Source organism: Dipodomys ordii, unplaced genomic scaffold (assembly GCF_000151885.1).
Source record: "Dipodomys ordii isolate 6190 unplaced genomic scaffold, Dord_2.0 Scaffold1, whole genome shotgun sequence".
NCBI lineage: Eukaryota > Metazoa > Chordata > Mammalia > Rodentia > Heteromyidae > Dipodomys > Dipodomys ordii.
The window spans coordinates 46,508,847-46,528,406 of NW_012267217.1; the positions used below are offsets into that span (position 1 = coordinate 46,508,847).

The 19,560-nt window shown below is 37.0% G+C and overlaps 1 protein-coding gene across 4 annotated transcripts in view; it reads right to left on the minus strand.

Annotated features, from left to right (window-relative positions):
• The window catches only part of Erbb4 (erb-b2 receptor tyrosine kinase 4), a 1,030,419-nt gene that overhangs the window by 146,950 nt on the left and 863,909 nt on the right, over positions 1-19,560 (minus strand). For all 4 annotated transcript variants that reach the window (XM_013011535.1, XM_013011517.1, XM_013011544.1 and 1 more), the window contains exon 20: positions 16,470-16,655. In XM_013011535.1, coding sequence (XP_012866989.1) covers positions 16,470-16,655 — 186 coding nt within the window. The remainder of the gene's footprint in view (positions 1-16,469; positions 16,656-19,560) is intronic.

Genomic DNA, 19,560 nt, shown 5'->3' on the forward strand with positions numbered 1-19,560 from the left:
TTTATTATTGTGAAAATACTGTACAGAGGGATTACAATTACATGGGCAAGGTAATGAGTGCATTTCTTATCAAGCGTTATTGCCTCCTCCTTTGTTTTCCCTTCCCATCCCTTCCCATCTCACCACCACCCCGGGGCCCCCCCCACCCCCTGCTCCCGGCCAAAGTTGTAAAGTTCTATTTTTGACATAACGTCTTGTACATCTCATTGTTGCAATGGGTCCACCTGTATCCCTATTTAAACTATTTGTTTTTTCCCTTCCCCTCCATGAAGGGCTCAAATGTTTTTGCTTTCAATCCAGAAAATTTTGAACTTGAATTTTAGATCTGCCAATGATGCATACAAAAGCTCATTCACTTATAACCAGGGTAATAAGTTTTAATTACCCCATACCTATCTTCCTTTGATCTTTTGTAGCCATATACTTGCTAAGATGTATGTACATATATGAATATCATCTATTTCAATCACATAATGGTGAAAATAAAAGGGCAAGTCCTGCTGAATTGCCCTAAAAATTCATACTTTTCTCTAGTTAGTCAGGGAATTGGGAATATTTATCTGACAGCTTTGGTTGAGTGGCCAAGGTATTAACAGTTATCCTCCCTAAGTTTTTTTTTTTAACTCCCATTATATTTATAATAGATTCTTGTTTATATGCAAGAATGCATTTTCAAATGCTTTAGTATTATTAATGTCTACAACTCACTCAAGAGTCATCTCCCTTGATTCCTAAGATCATAGTTCTTCAATAGTACACAGTTCCCTCCCCCCACCCCTCGTACTTGATCCAAAGTAGAGGTTTCAAGTTTCATTGAATCCCAATAGGAAAAAAAATACACCCCAGGCAGTGTTTGCTTGTTAAACAGCTCTTATTCAGAGTGGCGAGAAAGTTAGCTAGTAGAATAAAGCAATCCACATTATTTCTTCCTATGTTTTATGTGCTCTGAGGATACAAAAATTTAGAAATTCCAATAGAGCAATATCTGTGGACAAGAAATTCAATTATTACATTGCAATGGGGATTGGTTTGCTGATAGAATTCCTCATTCTAAGTAGTTCATCTCAGTGTTATTCACCAACTTCTGCTACACTCACAATATGGAAACAAAATACATCCCCCTACCCTCACCTCAAAAAAATCCTCCAAATAAGATCAACAAAAATCAGGGCACTCCCTTTGATGACAGCAACAGAGTGGTAGCTTTGAGAATACGATTCCGTGAGTTGCAGTTTCATTCTTTATTATAATTCTCCCTTGCCTACAACCCAATTTCTTTTAGATCCATATGGTGCCAATTTCTTGAAAGCTTATTGTAGTAATATTAAAAATTTCAATCTAAATATCAAATTAGCCTTCAGATCATATGAAATAAATCCATCTGGGCTTGTGAAATTTCCCCTTCAGGCCTTGAGATTGGACTTATTTGCTTCTTTGTTTCTTATGAGGAATAAATTGTTTTTAAAGTTGCATTTTATAAAGGATTTAGAATGCATGGGGGTCTCCCAAAGTACTTGAGTTATGTGGAAAATCTCAGTATTTGAGTGGTGATAATAAAAATTGCTTTGGACTGACATTCTATGTTCTATAATACAGTCCACAGAAAAAGTTCACAGCCAAGTAATAAACCTGGATAATATAGGTTTATAATGGAAACATTGACAGACTAGCAGGTGTGGCTGTAATATCTTGAATCTTATTTAATAGAAGTTTTCAATAATATTTTTCCAAGCCAGTCTTTTGGGGACTTTAAGGTGAAAAGAAGGGTTTTCCACTACCTCTACCTCAATGATTGATGAAAATGTGAAGGATTTGCTATCAGATACCCCAGGGATGCTATACATAAAATCATGAGCATCTGCAACAGGTGGAGAAACCTCTGTCTTGTAAGAATCCACATGATTCAAGTCTCTTTTTGATCTAAGTATAGTACAAAAATATCATATGGATTATACTGCTATATTCTCAAGTGAGGATGGTAATGGAATAAAGTATTATCTCTATCAGTCATATTTAATAGAATTTTTCATAGTAGAACAATAACAAAGGTAGTTGTGATTAAGATAGTGATTGTCTCTACAATCTAGTTCCTTTTGTTGATCTACAGAAGCTGTGTTCTCCCACAGTCTCCACAAAACTATGCCACAAGATACTTGGTATAGATACATTTTTATAACTTAAGTTTACTGATTTATGATAAGAAGCCTTATTTCTTTCAATGACATCTTCAAGATGAACAAGTGCAAGTGACTGTGTATGAGGCAGTGTATGCATGCTTAGATCAAGATTAAAAAAAAATGTCCATCTGTGTAGAATTAAAGCCCAGGCCAGGTTCATTGGTGATGGGACCTTAGACCTGCTTCTTGACCTGTTAAAGTTTTTCTTATGGAATGGGAAGTAAACAAGCAATAAAAACAAAAACCACAATACCATGTAACATTGCTGAGGGTGTGTACCAGACTCTCTGTTGGTACTTTCCATATATTAAATAATTTAAATATTAATTCACTTAATTAAACATTTATTAATTCACTAAATCATTTTCCCACTTGGTAATAATAATCATATGAATAATGCTTTCAGAATAATGTCAAATCTCACTTCAATGTAAATTTTAGCTAATTTAGTCATAAGCACAATTTAGGTTAACTAGGTATAATGGTGGTTATTCTTTATTGTTGTTGCCAACACCAACTATCATTGTGGATTTGTATGGAATCAAACTAAGACAAGGCAAATTGTTCCTCCAAAGCTCCTATCAGCATCGAGTCAGGCTGACTATACTTCAGGGGACTGGAACTCGTGGACTTTTCTCAGGGACTTTTGGCTGTACATTTTTCACTGAGGGATTGCTTAGTCCTGTGTTCTCCCAGTTCGTGGTAGAAATAGAGTAAATTCTGCTAGATGTCTGACTTCAGAGGACAAACCTTTAAAGATAGTCATCTAAAATCTCCAAAGTGGAATAAACAAAACTAGATTAGCAAGATGATCACAGGAATGCAGTAGGAGCACTGTCTAGGAGGAGATAGTGGGAGGAGGAAGGAGGGGAGATTGAGAGGGGAAGAAGATTGAGATTATATATATATATATATATATATATATATATACACATACATCTATACGTACATATACAGATACGCATGAATATACATTTGAAATCCACCAAATGCTATTTGAAAAAAGGCAGAGGGACAATAGGAAGGTATAGAACTATTCAATGTTACCATATGTTTTAACTCAATATATGCTAATTTAAACATTTCAAAAATGCTTTTTAAGTATAGAAAAATAAAGTAGGAGTGTACCTCACAAGTATGCATCTTAATGAAACTCGGTAAACTGAGCACTCTTAAGAGCCAGCACACAAGCTAAGAAAACATTGGCATCACAGAAGCCACTCCACAAATATTAGTGAGATTTTAATAAAAATATTTACCCTTGTAAAGAAACTAACTTGGGGGGGCATTTTATTTAGCTTCCAGTGCATTTTTGGTGAACATTTCATAAATTCTATCTCATTGTAGTAGAACAAACTTGGTAAATCTTCAAACATACTCAAGAGAACATAAAGCCATAGGGAAGAATCATTTCCTTTATTTTAGAAAAATAATTCTAATTTAAAAGCTTTACTCAGCCTGGCATTCTAATCTAGGAGAGAGCTGGTGACAGAATCCTTGGCTCAAACCTTATGTAGTACAATTAGCAAAATGTATCCATGCTAATGTGCTTGCTTGGGGCAATCATCATTATAGTCCCTGGTTCTGGTCCTTGCCAGGGCAAATGTATCAGGAATGGGTGATGTAGTATTCTAATTATACAATTAGCCTTGTCAAAGCATAGAGCATAGGGAGTAGTAGGATCTTGAAGCATAAATGTAGCTAGCTGATAGATGACTCTCATTAAGCTCATCTTTTGTTCACTGTTTGATGGGTAGATACTGACTTAGGGAAGGCTCCATAATGAAGGATAAAATCCTTGACCCATAACCACACTTCTTTATGTGCTCATAAACTCTCAGCTCACCCAGCTTCTACACGACACATCTATTGTGCTCATCTCACACCTTAGCCTGATGAAAAATAATGAAGAGTCACCAGTGAACTCTTTATAATCAATCAAATGCAGAACTGACATCTCGTACAAATGCCTAATACTTCTCACCATGACAGAAATGGCTCTCAACGTCCTCTCCCATACTTTCATATATACACCTGAATCCTTCATTTCAATGTCATAGGATTTGGTGTTGTTTTGTTGTTATAGTTGTTGTTTGCATGTCTATTAGTCTTGGAACTTGAACTCAGGGGCTGGATGCTAACCCTAAGCTATGCTTTTTCTCAAGGCTAGTGCTCTACCACATAAGCTATGGTTGTACTTCCAGCTTTTTTTTATGGTTAAGTCTCATAGACTTTCCTGCCCAGCTGGCTTCAAACCTTGATCCTCATATCTCAGCCTCCCAAAGGGCTAAGATTACTGGAATGAGCCACTGGTGCTCAGCAAGCTGACGTTGCCTCCTCCTTCTCTTCCTCTTCCCCCTCATCTCCTTCTTCTAGTACCTGGGCTCGAGCTCAGAGGTGTTGAGGTCATTTGATTTGCTTATGGATTTTGTGTGCTCTGCTACTTAAGCACATCTCTACTCTGGCATTTTGCTGCTTTGTTAGAGATGGATTTTGACAGGTTTTTCTTCATGGACTAGCTTTAAACTGCAATCCTCCAGGTCTCAGCCTCCTTAGTAGCTAGGACAATAGGTGAGCACCCAGCACCCAGCAGATAGGGAGCATGAACTGCTTGCCTTCATTTACTCTCAGCCTAGCTTCACTATTAACTTGATTTTCCTTCTTTCTGAGTCCATATCCTTCTGGGTTTCATTGGGCTGTACTCCTCCTGCAGCCAGTGGCAGGCACCATGCTTCCCCAGCATGGAGGATGCAGAAGTATGAGTGTGCTACTCATACTAAGTAATCAAAAGAGGATCTAACTATATCTGTATGGTTGGGGCATTCATTCTAGGTCAGAAGACCACTTGTATCCCAGTTTCTCTTCTTTATAGGCACCACTCTAAAACACTTTTGTGCAAATATATAAAGGATATACTTTGAAGAAAAAAAATATAGTAATTCTTAAGAAGAAAGCATATATTCTATATGTCTGCACAAAGTATCAAATTACTAAAACTAGAACCAAATGTAAATATCTGTTTTATTGTACAAAACACATTCAGAAGAATTTTTTAAAGTCATTACACATACCGATCATGACACTAAGGTGAAATTGAAAAGCAAAGAAGAGACAGATGGATTTGATCAGAGAGGGATGGGCTGAGTCTACAAGATAGCTCTATAGCTTCATTTTATTGATGGATATGTAAATCTATGCATGCTATAAGATTTCACAGAATGCCAAACACACAGATAGACATACATACACACAGACTGGTGAGATATGACTACACTCTGTGGCTTTTACCTATGTGTTTCCTTACTTTCTTTCCCTCTCTTTCTCTCTTTCATTGTTTCATTGCTTCTGTCCTCCTTTCCCTTTCCCTTTTTCCCTCCTTCTCCATCCCTCTCTCTCTTTTCTTTCTTTCTTTCTTTCTTTCTTTCTTTCTTTCTTTCTTTCTTTCTTTCTTTCTTTCTTCCTTCCTTCCTTTCTCTCTCTCTCTCTTCCTTCCTTCCTTCCTTTCTTTTTTGTTTCTTTCTTTCTTTCTGTCAGTATTGGAGCTTGTAATCTTGAACTTAGGGCTTGAGAGCTGTCCCTTAGCATGTTTGCTAAATGTGGTTCTTTTCCACTTGAGCCACAGTTCTACTTCCAGCTTTTGGTGGTTAATTGGACAAATTGTTTAAATAGGGATACCGGTTGACCCATTGCAACAATGAGATGTACAAGACCCTATGTCGAAAAACGAACTTTACTATTTAGGTGGGGGGTGGGGGGTAGGGGTGTAGCTGAGGAGGTGGGAGGGAAGGGATAGTAGGGGAAAAGCAAAGGAGGAGGCAACAATGTTGGATAAGAAATGTACTCATTACCTTGCTCAGGTAACTGTAACCCCTCTATAAAGTATTTTCACAATAAAAAACTTATTTTTTAAAGAGTTTCCATGGACTTTCCTGCTTGGGCTGGCTTCAAATCACAATCCTCAAATCTCAAAGTCCTGAGTAGCTAGGATGGCAGGTGTGACCTACCAGTGCCCAGCATAAATTTTCTATTCATAATATTATACTGTAGTAATACAAGATGTTATCAACAGTTAAACTGGGTGAAGAACAAATGGACATTACTGAAACTCTGTAACTTCCTGTTAATCTATATTTTTTTCAAGATAAAAATTATTTTTAAATTAATTTTTTAAAAAGAGGTATCTTGAGAAACAATTGGTCCATTGCAGGAAGAGGTAAGTCTATGCTGTCTTCAGACCCAGTATAATTTTTCTGTTTCCACATAAATCACATGATCTGATCAATTGTCTCTCCTCTCTGAAACACAATGCTAGTCTTATCTTTCCAAATTTCTGTAAGCAATTGAAGTTTGTGGGGGGAAACAGCATTGTATGCATACATCTGAGAAGTCATGAATACATTTCACAACTTCTTGAGAGCAATATTGCAACACCCATCTACCTCTACAGTTTTAGAAACAAAAGCCATAGGGGAGCAAAAAATTACATGCGCAAGTCCCCCTACTTTAATTCTGCCTTTGAGAAAATCACTGTGCTTCTAAAATCTGCTACAATACCATGCCTCACATAAGTCTGACTAATAGATATAATTGTGAACACTTTACACACACCAAGCACAATTTAGCCCATTTGGATTAGACCGCTTTTGCTTTTCAGTGAAATAAAAAAGTACATTAAAAGTACTAGCTAGAGCATAAATTTACAGAAAGAAAATTAAGTTCTTTACTTTGTGGATGTGTATAGTATCTAGATGAAAACCTTTGCCATTTATAGAAAGGAGTAACTTACAAGTTGAATTAAGAGTTTCTCAGCATGCCAAATAAAGCCACAGGCGAAGCATAGCATAAAGGAAGTTTGCCACTTTATAGGTTAGTCAAGATAAAAAAAACCTAAATTACTTCTTTCTAAGAGAGAAGCCTTCATATTTCATGCAAACCCTAGGAAATAATTAAGCCTTTGGTTTAACTCTGGGACCTGTGCTCTAGAAACTGCCTCAATAAACTTTATTTTTACCTGTAGTCTTGCGATTCTCCCTTCTGCCTTACTACTCTTTATATATCATCCTCCTTCAAGGCAATAAGAATTTGACATACAGGTAAAAAGCATGAGATTGTCATAGGAACTGGATAAACACGATTCATATCAACCAGGTGCTTTATCACCAATTTGGGAGATTGCAATGTTATAGAACTTCTGATATAAAGATCAAGAGCAACCCTATTGGTGGAAAAGAAAAACTTCAATAAAAAAAAGATACCTTTGAAAAAACACAAAAAGTACTTGGAAGCAAAAATAAGCTAGCACTCTCATTTAAAATTCTATAGGGGAAAAAGTTCATTGGCTATTCTAACAGTTTTACAGAAAACATCATGTGACCTATTGTAGATACCATATTTAACTCTAAACCCGTAGTAGTTAGATTCTAATTACACAAAAGTTGCTCTGACGATTTGCAGAGTCTGAGGTCATAGGTAGGAATGGCTAGCTGCTCACATGAAATAGCCAAGTGGTAGATGAGTTCATACCCTGGCTTTGTCACTAAGAATTTAGGCATTGCATAGTCAACTGTTTAGACTTCAGAACTTTCAATCCCAAGACAGGCAAAGTGGAAGCTGGTCTCTGAGCACCTAAGCCCACTTTCAATTCCAGTTATCCCTGAATGTTGATGCTGCTTCAAATACAGCTAGATTTTATTTGCTTTCATTTTCATGTAAGATTTCATATGAAACTGATCCATGACATAAGTAAATTTGAAATCACTGAACTATAAAGTTTTTCCTGGGCTTCCTTCCTGCACCAAAATTTCAAAAGTTTCTGACATACATTTTTTAAAAATTCATTGGCTCTCTACAAAGGGCCCTTTCTTGGCTCAGTTCTTCCTCTGTCATTTTTCTTTTGCTTTCCTTTTCTCTAGAATACCTGGTAAAAGTCTTTAAGATACCGACTGAAGTGCTGTGTTTGTGCGTTTCTAGACTGGGCTCTTTAGAAAAAAGTTTCTAGCCAGGTGCTGGTGGCTCACACCTGTAATCCTAGCTACTCAGGAGGCTGAGATCTAAGGATCATGGTTCAAAGCCAGCCCAAACAGAAAACTCTGTGAGACTCTTATCTCTAATAAACCTCTAGAAAACCGGAAGTGGCACTGTGGCTCAAGTGGTAGAGCCCTCGCCTTGAGCTGGAGAGCTGAGGGACAGTGCCCAGGCCCAGAATTCAAGCCCCAGGACTAACAGCCAAATAAATTCTAAGTATGTTGGTACTTGCTACATCTAAACTAAAACTTACAAAGCACCAAGACCCAGGAGATAAGTTGCCCTTAAGTTTTATTGTTTGAGAAACTGTTTTGTTTTTATCTAGCAGTGCTGATAAGGGTGCTACCTCACTAAGTGGAAGAGTGAGTGGCACTGAACTCAACAGACTGGAGAAAAATGAGGTTCTTGGGGACTGAGGAGGGAAAGGGGGAAATGACTGGGGACAGTTCTAAGAGACTGGGCAAGGTGAGGAGGCAGAAGCTCACCTCCTGCTCTCATTCTTACTCACAGTGGGACTGAGTCCCTTATGACATGGCGTGTGGGCTACGAACTATACCTGGGAGACTAAGCAGTGTGATCCTGGGGAGTCTGCCCAGCCGGATGAAGGGAGGAGGGGGAGTCTGCCCAGCCGGATGAAGGGAGGAGGGGGAATCTGCCCAGCCGGATGAATGGAGGAGGGGGAGTCTGCCCAGCCGGATGAAGGGAGGAGGGGGAATCTGCCCAGCCGGATGAAGGGAGGAGGGGGAGTCTGCCCAGCCGGATGAAGGGAGGAGGGGGAGTCTGCCCAGCCGGATGAAGGGAGGAGGGGGAGTCTGCCCAGCCGGATGAAGGGAGGAGGGGGAGTCTGCCCAGCCGGATGAATGGAGGAGGGGGAGTCTGCCCAGCCGGATGAAGGGAGGAGGGGGAGTCTGCCCAGCCGGATGAAGGGAGGAGGGGGAATCTGCCCAGCCAGATGAATGGAGGAGGGGGAATCTGCCCAGCTGGATGAAGGGAGGAGGGGGAGTCTGCCCAGCTGGATGAAGGGAGGAGGGGGAATCTGCCCAGCTGGATGAAGGGAGGAGGGGGAATCTGCCCAGCCAGATGAATGGAGGAGGGGGAATCTGCCCAGCTGGATGAATGGAGGAGGGGGAATCTGCCCAGCTGGATGAAGGGAGGAGGGGGAATCTGCCCAGCCGGATGAAGGGAGGAGGGGGAGTCTGCCCAGCTGGATGAAGGGAGGAGGGGGAATCTGCCCAGCTGGATGAAGGGAGGAGGGGGAATCTGCCCAGCCAGATGAATGGAGGAGGTACCTAATGTTACATCCACGTCACTCCCATCACTCTAGTCTAGTTCAGCTAGGACAACCATCACTCTTAACATGTGAGTCAGCCCAGTCAAAAGAGCAGAACCACCAGCAGAACACCAGGTGAATCCAGATTCGTGAGCAATAAAATCTATGAACAAAGTACAGAGAGAGAGGGAATGATAGGTAATTTGTATGCTATGAATTGTGTGTATCTGACACTGAGATAGGACATTAGACTACTCCTATATGTGCTTTTCTTAAAATGTTTTTGCGTGCTTATTCTTAAAATGTTTTGAAAAATTGAAAATACAGGGGGCTGGGAAGGTGGCTCAGTGGTAGAGCGCTTGCCTTGCATGCCAGAGGCCCTGGGTTCGATTCCTCAGCACCACATAAGCAAAAAGAAAAAAGCCAGAAGTGGCTCAAGTGGCTCAAGTGGTACAGCGCTAGCCTGGAGCTGAAGAGCTGAAGGACAGCGCCCAGGCCCAGAGTTCAGGCCCCATGACCGTACCCCCCCAAAAAAAATTGAAAATATAGCCACTGCCAAGACTTATAGATATCTTTAACATTTTTTCCAGTATCTATAGAAAAATATTATGAGACTCTCTCACTACCTGATTTAAACAAAGTTCCTGACCACATTCTGGGTAGGTGAAATAAGTTTCCTTCAGCTTTGTTAAAACGTAATTTACAAATAAGAAATACAATATGATGTTCTGATATCTATATCTATTGTGTAAACTAACTGACATATCCATAATCTCTCCTGGAAGCTGTTTCAAGGGATATGTGTACTGAGAATACTTAAGAATACTACTTTAGAGAATTTCAAGCATAAATATATAATTAATAAATACATATTATTAATTATGGTCACCGTACTATACATTAAGTCTCCAGAATTTACCTTAACTGTAAGTTTGTATCATGTGACCAACACTTCCATGTCTTCTCAGCCTATATACCTCTATAATGACTGCTCTATTCTGTGCTGTTAGAATTTTAACGCAGAAAAAAATTATTGTGATGTCCCTGAATCTGGCATTTTGAACTCATATTATTTCTGTTTAACAAAAAGAAATGACAAAAGCTAAACCTCTTTGGTCAGTCTTGTCTTGTCTTGGAATACACCTTACCAGAAACTTTATTTATGGAAAGGAAAAGTAATGTTCTTCTGAAATGGAAGGTCTTGAAAGCCTGGCTCTACATAACTAAAATAAGTCAACATCAAGCAATGTTGTACAAGTAACAAGTTAAGATATTGACATATTTTATTTAAATATATCAATAATCAGATGGGATAGGCATTAAGATCTCTGAACTTTAGCTAAAGAGATTCAAAGAATTAAAAAAAATGGCAAATTTCTGATTCCAAAATCCAACTTTTTTTGTGATATTCATGGTAGATTTTAATGCATTTTCACCATATTCATGAGTACAAAAGAATAAATGGTATATGTATATAATCAAGTTGTATACCAACATTTTGTCTAATTTTCTTTTAGGTTAATATCAGTCACTTCTAATGATTCATTCATGCAAATGAGGGTAAACAAAGGCTTAAGGCATTTTGTATAGTAAAAATTACTCCTTTGCTAAGAAAGGAAAATGTTCCTAAAAGGACTCAAAACTCAGGATTCAAATAAGAGTCTTGTTTCTCTTCAGTTCATATTCTTCCTCTTCCATTATTTCCATAAATGTCATGACTACATTAGCTCATTTTGGTGGTGAAGATTAAATAGTTTGTTGTTTGGCCTCCTGCCCTAGAATTCTCTGTTAAGCAACCAAGCTCTGGTAGCAAGTTCAGTCCACTGGCTGGCTGAGGAAATGGATTTACAGACACTCATGAATTTGCCTCAGTCATTTCAGATACTAAGTAATGAGACAAAGTGCTACTTCCTTCTACACCCTGCTAGTACCTACGGGGAGGGCACTGTCTCTCATTTCTCAGGGCATGAAGTCATCTTTTTGTTTACTTAGGTTTTTCTTTCCAAGTTAAATATGAAAACTATGATACTGATTTGTTGGTGGTGGTGGTGATAGTCCATGGGGCTTGAATTCGGAGCCCGAAGCATTGTCCCTGAGCTTTTTCACTCAAGGCTAGTACTTTAAGACATAGTGCCACTTCTGGTTTTCTGGTGGTTAATTGGAGATAAGAGTCTCACAACTTTCCTGCCCTGGCTAGCTTTGAACCACGATCCTCAGATATCAGCCTCCTGAGTAGCTAGGATTCAGAGTTGTGAGCCACCAGTGCCTAGCTGCTATTTTTTTTAAATGTTGTTTTCTTGAATTACCAGAGCTTGGGATTCCTGCTCTATAATAACTTAGTATGATAATTTTATGCATCAACATGACATTAGATGCCTAGACACTTATTTGCACATTATTTGGAATATACCTATGGATATTTCTGAATGAGAAAAGATTTGGGAGACTGAATAAAGTACTGTCCTCCTTGATATGGACAGGCAAGCAGCTGAAAGTCTGCATAGGACAAATGTTTAATTCCTGACTTAATGTTTCATTGCTTTTGAAATACAACATCAATTTTGTCCTTTATTTGAACATGGAGCTGAACCATTGGTTCTTTCAGGACCTAGTTCTTAGTCATTCATAAGACACTAGAACTACAGAATAGGTTCACCTAGGTCTCCAGTGGCTCTTGAAATTTAGCTGAATAAACAAATTCCTTATCATAAAACCCTGCCTATATGCCTTTGCTACTGATTATCTGATGAACCCTGAATAATATCACTCAACACTTTAAAAAAATGAACAACTTAAACGAATCCCTTTTAGTTGACAATGGCTATATGTAATCTTTGGGATTCAATGATTAAATCTCTAATAAGACATGATTCTAAGAACTACACAAAGGCTGCAAAAATTCCCTAGTAAAGTTGTGCCTCTTCAGTGAAAAAAAATATTGAGCCCTGGATATCTATGAAGAAATCAATGGCATCTGTGGCTCAGAGATCAGTTCTTTACCTTTAGTCAAGTTTGCAATATGATTCTGGGAGAATCCCCAAAGGTATTTACCAACTGGGTTAAATTCATGCTTCTGACTTTCTCCAAAGAACTGACAATTTGTCAGAATGCATAGTGAATTCAAATTTAAATAATAGCAGTAAAAATTTTAAAAATAAGCTATCAACCTGTTCTTCCCCCAAGTGGCTTATATAACAACAAAATAAATCTGTTTTAATTTCAATTAATTAGTATGAATTATAATTTCAATATTTCTCTTCTATTCTACTTTCATAAAATACAAACATTTCTTGATATCAAAAGCTATTTAAATAAGGGCCTGGCTTACTTCACTTAATATAACTTTTTCCATGTCTTTCCATTTCCTAACAAATGGGGCAATGTCATTCTTTCTGATGGAGGCTTAGAATTCCATTGTGTATATATACCACATTTTCTAAGTTGATATTAGGTGAAATGAACCCCAAGATAAGATATATATATATATATATGTATATATATATATATATATGTGATGATTTCTTTGTTGATTTGTATGTCCCTCCCCCATGGTATAACCTAATTTCACTGTATTTGATGTTGGTATAATTTGTGGAGGGGAAGGGACAAAACAAATCATTTAAATAGGGATACAGGTGGACCCATTGCAACAATGAGATGTACAAGTTGTTATGTCGAAAACGAACTTTACAATTTTGGCCGGGGCAGGGGAGGGGGTGGAGGGGGGATGGGGGAGATAGGAAGGGATGGGAAGGGGAAACAAAGGAAGAGGCAACAATGCTTGATAAGAAATGTACTCATTACCTTGCCCATGTAATTGTAACCCCTCCGTACAGTATTTTCACAATTAAAAAAAACATATTTAAAGGGCTCATTGAATCAATTGATATTTACAAACTTCCAAACAGTTATAAATGTTACCATTATGCCATTAAATATAATGATAGGGGCAATTTTTTCTCTGTTATATTTTTAGTTTCATAGCTTGCATATGTCTGCATTACCACTGAGGTCTTAACTACACATAGAATCTGCACTTGAATGAACAAATGAGAAATGGTAGCATCCAGATCATGTCTTTAACTCACACCAGACATTCAGAGTTGAAGTTCATTTTTATTCATGCAGAAGGTAATGCCTGGGCCATAGGAGAAACTACTATCTCTTTCAGTCTGTGTGGTGACTGTTGGGAAAAAATGAAGAAAAAGGAAAGGAGATAAATGAAAGCTCATCCCATGTAATACATTCAAGTGTTAGGAAGACTTCTCATCTGTGTACAGAAGAGAATTTATTTCCTCATATGGTAAGAAGCTGTACTTCCAGTCATTGTGAGCTAACTTCTTGAACTATGAGTTCTTCTCTTCTCTTTTCCATCAAAATAACTGCTAATTTTTTTCCAACAAAAATAAGGTCCACTATTATATTTCAAGGTACACTAAAACTCAGTTTTAACTATTTTCAGTTCGAAATATGATATGCATGAGAGACAAACAAGAGAGAGTGGGAAATGGAAAAATAAACCAGCAGAACCTTTAAGCTAGTCTGAAAATCAAGATGACTTCTGAGATGATACAAGTTTTCTCAGTCAACTTAAGTGTTGGAATGAATCATTTTAAAAAAGTAATGAAAAAAAAGTACTGAAAGGTTTTATTCATAGACAGAATCTAAATTATCTTGCTTAAGCATATTATAATTTTAATTCTAAAATTATTGCTTCTCTTTTCTTTCAGAAGAATTTTTAAGGTGGATGAGTTTGTAGCCTAATCATGCAATCTGAGAGTTTCCTTAAAGGGTAGAATATGCCTTTGAAATAGTTTCACATTCACTTCCCTCCCCCTTTGTTTGTATTTGTTTGTTTGTTTGTTTTAATTAGTTTTGATGGTTGAATACCTAACAAGAATATCTTGGGGAGTTTGAATCAAACTGAAATCCAGTAGTAGGATATGGGAATAAAATGTGACAATAAAGTAAAATAAACCTGCAAAGCTAAAAGAAAAACTTCAAGACTGTGACTAACAGTGGTCTGTACACAGTATTCAGGCTTTACAAATTCAGCAGCACTAAAAAGCTACAAGTAATACTTTCTTTAGAAAGGAGTCAGAAACTGAAACTTGCACAGTAATAGGAGGGCACACTAACACTGACCTTTGCTAGCTAGAGATGGAAGAGTTTCTTTCCTTTAGTAAAGGACGGTCTTGTTCTAAGAGTTACCCCTGATCTCTGTTCTCTGCTAGTTGGCTAATGATTTCACATGTTTTTAATATTACAGACAAACCAATTTTCTAACATGAAAATTAAAGTTGTAAGAGCCCACATCTGAGAAACTCTGTGCAGTAAAAACCAGGGGACGATAAGATATGTGTTTTTTTTTTTCTTCCAAAGGCCAGAAATGCTGAGCATTATGCATAATTCTGACTCTTTCCATCCCAAATAGCATAGTCTGAGAACAAACAAATCTTTTATGTCTAGGGGTTCAAAATCAAATACTTGCAGTTAAAAATAAAATCACTGAAGTGTGTCTTTCCTTACTACACTTAGATATTACCTAAATTCACAGTGTATATTCTTTCATTATGCTAGCTAATCATTGATCTTTCCTTTATTCATTTTCCTTTCTTTTAATTTTTATTGCTGGTATCAGAATTTGAATGCTACTCTGTAGCTACGATTATCAGTGTGAGCCCAAAAGTTTTTTCTCTGGAAAAAAAATTAAAAACTATGAAATTAACATCTTGACACTTTTATTATGTTAAGTATCAGGATAAATGCATGTAGAGAATTTGTAAAGAAGCAGGTCATGTATTTATTTGACTAGGAGTTAATATTAGTAAATTAAAACTCATCCTAGCCTTGTTCTAGAAAGATAAAAATGTCAAGGCAGTTACTTGGTATAGACAATCAAAATAATTTCTTAGAATATACAGGATGTATACCAGAAGTAAAGTGACAGACTGGTAGATTATATGCAATGAATGACTTTTTCAGCCTCCAGAATGCTTCCAAAGTGGGATCTAAGATTTAAATTTGGAGAATTTTCACTTAAAGGAAAAAAATCTAAAATTCTGTTCCTTCTTAAAAAATGGGAAGGCTATGTAATAGTAATACAATATCTTGTAAACTTGGCTCCCATGCCTGAGTCCTTACAGTCAGAGGGAAACACTCTCAAAGATCCACTGAAGACAACCAAAATACCTACAAACATATTTACAGTTTGATCATTTTTAATGCTAAGAACAGTATAGGCTATTTTAATAAATGCCACTGAGAACAAAACAATTCAAACATACAACATGTTCTTTCTTGATTTTGCTACCTGACCTGACAACACTAAAGTAAACAAATATAGCATGACAGTGATTCCCCGGAATTAGTAAACTACAGTTCAGGCATGCAGTTTTAATCAAACATGGTAAATAAATATATAAACCAATACATTAAAGAAGTAATTTCTAAAATAACAAAAAATAAGTTTCCACATAGGTATTATACAGATTAGTTGATAGGAGAAGCTCTAAATCTGTTCCACATTACCTTCAAGGTATTCAAATCATTGTGTGATCTGCCGAGTGTTTGTCCTACCTTTAATTTTGTGAAAAATTGCCTCCTCAAAAGCAAATAATACCTCAAAGTAATGTAAAAGTTAGCATGCTTAAGTGATAAAGTGAAATTTTTGTGTTTGTTTTTAAAGCAGCATATATATATATATACATATATATGTTTTTACACACACACACACACACACACACACACATGGATACCAAGGATCTAATGTGCTTATTTTGGCATATAAATAATATAATACGAAGGACGTAGATCCATAATCCCCCCAAAAAAAATACAGAGGAAAGATCATGTGTTTGATCTGTGGTTTGCATATAAGGAACTTCCCTGTAATGCTCAATGTATAATTTATCTTAAACAGAGTGAAAGACTGATCTGCTCCAGATCAGGAGGTAAGAGGCAGAACTGTCATCAGCACAGGACATGACAGAACTTACCTTAGCTATCTGGACACACCAATTCAGTAGCAGCTGTGAGCCAATGTTATCCTTGTGCTCATGGACATAATCCAGCAGGCAGCCATGGGGCATGAGCTGGGTAACCAGCTGGATGGTTGGGCTCAGGCACACACCCAATAAGCGGACTAGGTGTGGATGGTCCATACTTGCCATGATCAGAGCTTCCTGTAAGAAAATGAAAATATGATAGCAGTAGTTAAATTTAAGAGTTCCTCACAATTCCAGTTAGTTGCAATGTTCTAAAGCCGTTGATAATGATTTTTAAAATGTACTCAATGGAACCAATCAAACATGAAATGACATTATTGCAACTATTTGATCTCTGAAGTGATTTTATTAAATGAAATTAAATAAGAAACAAAGTACCACATAAAATGGAAGGGATTATAAAATACTTGCATATGAAATTAATACCAGCCTTTTCTCTTTTGTTAATAGAAGAATATGACAGCCAGATGCCAGTAGCTCATGCCTGTAATCCTAGCTACCCAGGAGGCTGAGATCTGAGGATTACAGTTCAAAGCCAGCCCAGGCAGGAAAGTCTGTGTGACTCTTATCTCCAATAAACCACCAGAAAACCAGAAGTGACACTGTGGCTCAAATGGAAGAGCACTTGTCTTGAGCTGAAGAACTCAGGGGCAGTGTCAAAGCCCACAGTTCAAGCTCCTCAACTGACAACAAAAAAGAATAATATGGCATTTTATTTGCTGCCAATCATGTTGAAATGAGTCCGAAAATATATCATGGACTTTTAACATTTGAACTCAGTTCCAGAATTCAGTAACTATAAAAATAAAGCTAGTTGCAAGTAAAATAAGTTGACTTTGACTTTTATATTCTATTATTAGTGTAGAGTTGAGCAGCATATAAAGGTGAAATGTATAAGTTGTAAAAATGTAAACAAAGACAATTATAACCAACATTCTATTTTCAATTTACACAGAAGAATAAACACTTTAAGAAGACACTGTTACACAACTTCATTCTTACCAAAATATATATCTTTTTTAAACTGTAAGAGATTTCTTATTAATAGGTTTGTAAAATTTGAAGAACTGATGAGACTATAAAGTTTTTTCTAGTCCATTTTCCACATATAGTGACATGGATACATTGGGTCACAATTTGACCATAATCATAAAGGCACCTTTGGTTAATGAAGATAAAAAGTAGAGGTGCCTTTATGATTATGGTCAAATTGTGACCCAATGCATCCATGTCAAGATATGTGGGAAATAGACTAGAAAAAACTTATGTTTATTGCAGCCTTATTTACCATAGCTAAGATATGGAACCAACCCAGATGCCCCTCAGTAGATGAATGGATCAAGAAAATGTGGTGTATATACACAATGGAATTCTATGCCGCCATCAGAAAGAATGACATTGCCTCATTTGTTAGGAAATGGAAAGACTTGGAAAAATTATATTAAGTGAAGTAAGCCAGGACCAAAGAAACATAGGTCCCATGGTTTCCCTTCTTTGAAATAACTAGTATATGTCTGAGTCAAGCAGAAAAGGTCACATAAGTTGATGTTAGGGAAATGAGCCCTAAGATATGTATTCAAATGGTTTTTTCTTTCATGTGATGGTTTCTAACACATTTATAAGATTATTTCTTTGTTGCTTTGTATGTCCCTCCCCCACAGTATAACCCCTGCTTTCACTGTGTTTGATGTTGTTATAATTTGTGGAGGGGAAGGGAAAAAACAAATTGTTTAAATAGGGATACAGGTGGACCTATTGCAACAATGAGGCGTACAAGTCTTATGTTGAAAATGAACTTTACAACTTTGGTGGGTGGGGGGAGGCGACGGGGGGAGGATGGGATAGGATGGGAAGGGGAAACAAAGGAGGAGGCGACAATGCTTGATAAGAAATGTACTCATTATCTTGCCCATGTAATTGTAACCCCTCTGTACAGTATTTTTACAATAAAATAATAGTAATAATTTTTAAAAAATAAATAAAAATAGACATATGATAAGCTACTGTATTTTAAAGTTAGCCTTCCATCAAAAAGTTGTTGTAGTATCTGCTATTTGAAACAGGTACTACCACAAAGGATATAGATTTGTAATTTGTTATGCTTTGATATTATGCCTCTATATTACAAAATCAAGTACAATAATATTTGTCTCCTGTAAAAACAGTAGTAAAATTTGCTTTTATAAAGCCACCAAAGATCACCCACATAATAATATTGCCAATAATATTTAACTTGAAGTAATCATAAGGAGTTAATCAATTCTGTATTTTAAGACATTATGGAAGAAAACTGGTGGAAGTTAATTAAAAATGTCAATATTATGTGAGGGATTAAAAAGATGAGCTATTCAGCAACAAAGATAAGTCTTTGATTGGCTCATGAATTGGATAGAAAAAACACACTATAAAGATATTTATTGGGATAATCAAGGATATAGAAATAGGAAATATTACTGTGCAATACTGCATCAATAGTAATGATTTCAGTATGGCAACAGTATTACTTAGAAGAATATTCCTGATCTTAGGCGGTCTGAAATGTGTGAGATATTTATCTCTGCAATTTTTAAAGTGATTTGACAGAGAAAGGCGGTGGGGAAGGAAAGACAAGAGACAGGGAAAGAGGGAACAAGGTATAGGTATCAATGTGTTTGCATTTACAGATACAAATTACCTATTATGTAAGCTAGTATGAACTACTTGTTTTTGCAATGTAAACTAGTGCCTCTCTTCATTGAAGTATTACATATGCCTACAAACAAAACACACGCAGGTACTCAATAGGAAATGAAACTTAACGAGTCTGTACCTATAGTTAGCTTTGTAGGTAGACCTATTCGTAAGTATGGAATTTTGACAGCTGGCATCTTTTGATCAAATGTTTGTCTCTATAATCTGTTGAGAAAGCAACAAGGGGCAAAGGTTGCTTGATCTTCATACCCTGGTGAACAGCTGAAAGAGATGACATTCTCAGCTAAACAGTGAGGAAACTGAGGCTCAGGGAGGGTGCTTCTTCAGGTCATAAAATTAGAAGTAGGACTAGTTTAATCCCTAGAATTTCTGCCTCTTAGGGAAGCATTGC